The 5,998-nt window shown below is 35.3% G+C and overlaps 1 protein-coding gene across 2 annotated transcripts in view; it reads right to left on the minus strand.

Moving 5' to 3' along the window:
* UAP1 (UDP-N-acetylglucosamine pyrophosphorylase 1) overlaps positions 1–5,998 on the minus strand; it is a 33,737-nt gene that overhangs the window by 6,534 nt on the left and 21,205 nt on the right. For both annotated transcript variants that reach the window (XM_012802695.2, XM_012802694.2), the window contains exons 6-8: positions 2,651–2,844; positions 1,225–1,365; positions 223–411 (exon numbers count right to left, since the gene is read on the minus strand). In XM_012802695.2, the coding sequence (XP_012658149.1) occupies positions 223–411; positions 1,225–1,365; positions 2,651–2,844 (524 nt within the window). The remainder of the gene's footprint in view (positions 1–222; positions 412–1,224; positions 1,366–2,650; positions 2,845–5,998) is intronic.

Consider the following 5,998-nt stretch of genomic DNA (forward strand, 5'->3'; position numbering starts at 1 on the left):
TTGTTGGGGATTCAATGAGGGTACACAGAGCCAGGTTATATTGATTGCTTTTGTTAAATTAGAACTCTGTTATAATTGTGTGTCCCCCCCCCCCCAAAAAGTGGACCACCTCCTCCAACCCTCCTTCCCTTGCTTTTGAAAAAGAATCTAGGAGTATATCAGCGAGAGAAAGAAAGAAGTCCAAGAGAGCATGTATACAAAAAAGAAAAAATACTGACTTACCGGGGAATTGCTGGAAGGCGAGAGCCATTTTCATCTATGAAGTGGCCCCCCGCATTGAGGACCCAGCAATGATGCAGGGACATCAACGCATGTCTGGCAGTAGTAGGGTTGTCCTTCCCATTCTGACTATCTGCATTCTTCAGGGGGGAAAACTCATCTTCCCGTAATACTTCATACACCACAAACTTCCTAGAGTGAGACCATACAGAGACTTCATTAACAAGTAAAAAAACTACCTACATACATGGCCTCTGACTCCTCTCTAAGCTAAGTCTTTTGTGTTCAAAAATAGGCTCTCTTAATCTTAATCTAATGTCAAATGAATGCTGAATAAAGTAAATGCCCTCCTTAGGCCAAAAAACATTGAAATTTTCTTTTCCAGTGCAAAATGAGGAATCATTTCCATCTCCAACTATAAAACACCTCATTTTATATCTCATCTTTCTGATGCATAAAGATCACATTAGGATCTGTCCCAGGTTTAAGACAAACAGGCAAAAAAGGATGACTGAGAAATAAATATGGAGAGATTAATCGTATACAACCATAATTTGTCTTCCACATTTCATACTGCCAAATTCTGAGACACATACCTCAACATCAAATGTCACCTTTATAGAGAACTATACAGTCTAAAACATGTTTCCTGAAACATTTCCTCACAGAATAGTGAGCTATCCTGAACACAGAATGGGTCGATTCCTTATCTTCACCTTTTTAATCTCTCAATCAAAATATACAACTTTAACAACTCTGCAGGACAGGCAGGAACTAGTTGATAAAAAGATAGATGGACTCTTAGGCCACTCAGAGCGTACTCCTGGAGTGATGATTTTATCCGAGAGAATGATAAATGCATCTAGACTACACACTCATGATCAAAATATTGTAGCTGAGATACATACTATCAAATGTTTCCTGAAAAGAGTTTCATGCCTAAGAGAACAAAAAACAGCATTTCAAGACATGTCTTTAATCTTACTGGTGCTATTCAAAGCATACTTTGCAAACTGGAAGATGTCAAAGACAAATTTTTCCATCTTTATTCCATTTGGTTTGTCTGGCTTAATTAACAGCCCTTGGGAATCCACATATGGAATCTTCTTCTGAGCCACATGGTGCTGCAACTGAGGTTCATAAATACTAAGTAGAGGGAAAAAAGATACAATCACTTTCCAGGTTTAAAATGCCAGAAAATCTGAAAACTCTCAAGAGATAATGCATCAAGCAGTACTAAGACTGAAGTGAAAACAAAACCATTTGTTAAGTTTCAGTTCACATTTAAATAAAAAATGATTTTCCCTCATTCATTTCCTTATATTTTAAAACAATCAAATAATCATTTTCACATTACAAATATATACACCTCAATGTCTTTCCCATAATTTCTATGTCTCTTATAAAATGTTCTACTTCTTGTCCCAAATCTCTTCAAATGTAAGATAAAAATGAGTATTAAAAGTTACTATAGATGAATTAGTAACACAGCTACAAATGACATAGTAGAATGGGAAATATTTTGAAGCTGGAGTTGAAATTTTAAAGTAAACCTTAACTCTGTAAAAAGTAGGCAGTTATCCTGAATGTTTAAAAGCTATCATGACAATGAAAAAGTGAGAATATCCTTCATGCTAAAATATGGTGGGATAAAATAAAACAGCTCCTATTTTATCCTTTCATACAAAGCATACAAGTTGGTTTTCATACAAATCTTAAGTTCTTTTGTTTTCCACTCTTTAATGCACTAAGCCCTAAATGCCACTCTGGGAGAGACAGGTGAATTAGAATTGTACAGGTAGCTTTTTAAAAATACAGATGTCATGGATCTACCTCCAGAAATTCCATTCAGTTGATGTACTGCCAAATTCCGAGACACATATCTCAACATCAAATGGGATCTTTACAAAGAACTACATAGTCTACAAAACATGTTTACTGAAACATTTACTCACAGGGTAGTAAGATATCCTAAACACAGAATGAGTCAATTCTTTATCTTTACCTTTTTAATGTTTCAGTCAAAATAAGTGACTTTAACAACTCAGGATAGTTAGGAACTAGTCGATAAAAAGAAAGATGTACTCTGTAAATATCTGTATTTTTAAAAAGCTCCCAGTTGTAGAAGACAGTTTTGTTTCTTATTCTTTGCTGCAACAGAACCTAGCCCACAGTTGGGGGATGGGGACAAGGGAGAAATGCTTTCAACTCCAGTTAATGTACTGAAGAAGGGACTCCTACTAAGTCCCTCCTAGTGATAAATCTTACTAAAACAATCACAATGTGAGATAAATGTCCACTTGATAAAAGGAGTCTTCAGGAAAGATGAATTCTGTGGGACATGGACTGGGGGGATCTGCCTACCTCTCAAGTGACTTAGGGTCTGATTAACAAAAAATACAGTTTTAAAAGGTCCCCATCTTGCCCATACTTGACAACATCTCTCAGAAATGGGATGGTGAAGAAATGGTTGGCGATGTTCCCGGCATTGAATAGCAGTCGTCCATCTGAGCTTCGTTTTTGTGCTGTTGCCAGAGAAATCTCACTATATTCTACCACCTGGTAAACTCCATCCACTCGGCAAACCACTCCAACTGGTTCTGTAGGGTTCGTTTTCTCTACCACCTGCCCACCAAAGAAAGACAACAGTAGAGGAAGAAATGCAATTAAATGCTTCTTTGGAGATTTGCCATTGTCAAATGCCACATTTACAATTTTGTGTACACTAAGAATTTTTAGACAATCAACCATGCATTTTTATACACTTTGACAGACTACTTTCCAACTAGAAATGAAGTATATTATTATCTTCCTCTTATCACCTAGCAAAACCATGGAGTATAAATTCCATTATATACACATCTACGGGCCAAAAGAAATCACATTGGATGGGAAATACTAAAATGAGGAGTCTATATCACCCCCATCTTGTATTTTTTAGTATTTAATGTATCCTTAACCATATCCAATTACTTTGAGAAAAAATGAAATTTCTGTGAGTTTCAAAAGACAAAAAACATAAGGTATTTCGTCTCTCACTTTGTATTGCCCAAATCATTACTTCATATGAAATAGAATTTCTTCAATTTTCATTCATGAACATAGCATTTTCCTTGTTCTTCAGGGATCTAATTAAGAGGAAGACAGTTTAGAGCAGGCAGATAACTGGGCTCCCACACAATTTTAATCAGAAAGCCCACCCATACTTATTTGTTGCATACTAGATTTTGTTTGAAATAAGACATTTGATGCTTTTTATAAAAAAGTTTGAAAACTAGTAATAATTTATCAATGGCTCTGGGCTGCTGGGAAATCTGAGAAAAGAGTGTATATCAAAACCAGATGGAAATGCAAAAGTATATAATTTTAAACAAACCGCACAGGTCATTGTGATATGCTACCACCCTAATCCTACACATCTCTGGCCTAAAGTATTGAGAAGAAAATTACAGAAGAACTGTATTCAATGCACTAAAACAAAATCAAAGTTCACATGAGATGAGTATCTGATAGACGTATCAAACAATAAAAAACATGAGGGTATTTTTTTGTCCTGTCCAAATATCAATTGAGCATGCTTCACAGTTTTAAAAATCTGTCCCCAGTTTGACAAGTCTAATTTGACAAGTCTAAGCATGTATGTAACATCATTTTCTTTAGCAACTGACTTATTATATTAAATACAGCCAGTAGCAGCCTTTTCCAAACTAAAGCCACTATCGAGAACTTCATTTACACAGCAATTAGAAATACAGGCCCTGAGTCTAGCCCAGTGAGGCAGGGGTACTGAATAACTAAGTCTGCTGTATAGTTTTACTGTTTGCCACCATGAAATGGTGGATTACATTCACCATTCACCAGGAATTACATTCACCAGGAATTACATTCACCAGGAATACAGCATTCAATGAAAAGAAATATTCTACCAGGAATTACACCAGGAATTACACCAGGAATTACATTCACCAGGAATACAGCATTCAATGAAAAGAAATATTCTACCAAGGAAGTAGATTAAGCAGGAGGGAAACATTATACAGCAAAATGATTTAACCCAGTCATAGGCCTATCTGCAATTCTTATCTGTCAACCTATCATCACCTTCATTTACTCTATCATGGGTATCTTACTGGACAGGGAACTTAAAATACATTCCTCTCATTCCAACTTTTTAATGTACACAAGACTTATTTTCCAATCACCTCTCTATATTCCTGCTCCTAGCCAGAGAAAGTAAAAAATAAGCATATTCACATTTTACATTTCCCAAAGGTTTACTTCTATGACATTAACCTCTAATTATAAAAATCTAAATTATAAAAGAAATCATTTGTAAACTGCATGAAGATGGAAATCAGTTTACATTATACAGAAAAGATATACAATATAAAAGAAGTTTGTTCAATATTTCCTAAGTTAAATCCTGAAAAACTGAGTCCAAAATAACACGTTAACCTCAAAGTGCCTGTAACTGCTTTACAAAATACTCTTCAATTAACAATGATTCCTATCTTCTTTGCTTTATACTTGGTAAACCACCTCAGCCTTTTGAGTCTTCTTTCAAGGCTCTCACTCAATAAAAAAATATTTAATGCATCAAGATAGGGACCTATTAAAGAAGAACTGCAAAGAATCCTACTACCACACTTTGGGTCACTCCCTAACTTACGTGTTTTTAAATATAGGTTTTAATACCTTAATTTTCGTATTAGAAAGAGAGGATAGATTACATAAATGTTTTCTAACATTTCTAAAGGTTTTTAATATATGCCAGTTTAGTCACTTTGATTCCATCCTAAGGTTTATTTGTTCATTCACTAAGTGACTGCTACACTATATGCAGACACACAGCTACATGGTGAATCTGCGAAGACCAAGGCTGGCTTTATCTTAGCGAGCCCACAGGTAATGGAGAAGAATGACTGGTTAACACATCTGTGTGATTAGTGTTCTCACAAAAGTTAGCCCATCAGTTTAGAGTTTTTTGGACTGCCAACAAAAGCTTAGCTAATCTAAGCAGTGTAGACATATAACGTAATATAATACCAAGACCGGAAGTTAGGAAACATGAATTCTAATCCTGGCTCTGCCAACACGAAGAACTACCCTTGAGCCCAGGACTGGAATTTCGGGTGCTCATTTCTGAGATCAAAGGAGGTAATAAGATGATCTCTGAGGTCCTTTCCAGGCTCAATACTCTCTGATTCTATAAAGTTTAAATTGATTCTAAAAGCTTTTAACAGTAAACTTCAAGAGTGACACCAAGTGGAACAAAGTCAGAAATACACAGTTTTGTTTAAAACTTCGTACCTACTTATGATCCAATACTCTATGTTTCTATTACAGTGTAGTAGCTATTTCAAATACAGTACAAATATTCATAGAGTATTAGACCAGATAGAAATTTTAAATGAACTAAACCAACTCTTTTATTTATTTTTCAGAGTCAAGAGAAGTTGTATTAGGCCCATCAGCTCAATCTCTCAAGACTTGAATCAGTAAATTTAAGATTTCAGCTTCTTGATCATTTTTTTCCTGCTGCAACACGTTTATTATGTGCCAAAAATAACTACACCACGGCTTACTCCACACATCTGTAGGAGAGTGCAGTCTTGCTTGCATATGCTACAATGAGGTAGAAACTTCGCACATTAGATTTCTAGATCAATTTTGAGATAAATAATCTTTATAACAGAAAAGTTCCAACTAAGACTATTTTATATATCCTACGGCACGTCTATTCTAAATCCAGATACTTCAAATTTCTTTTTTTTTTTTT

This window comes from Otolemur garnettii, unplaced genomic scaffold, assembly GCF_000181295.1.
Source record: "Otolemur garnettii isolate 467f Iridium unplaced genomic scaffold, OtoGar3 scaffold00016, whole genome shotgun sequence".
In the NCBI taxonomy this organism is placed as follows: Eukaryota; Metazoa; Chordata; class Mammalia; order Primates; family Galagidae; genus Otolemur; species Otolemur garnettii.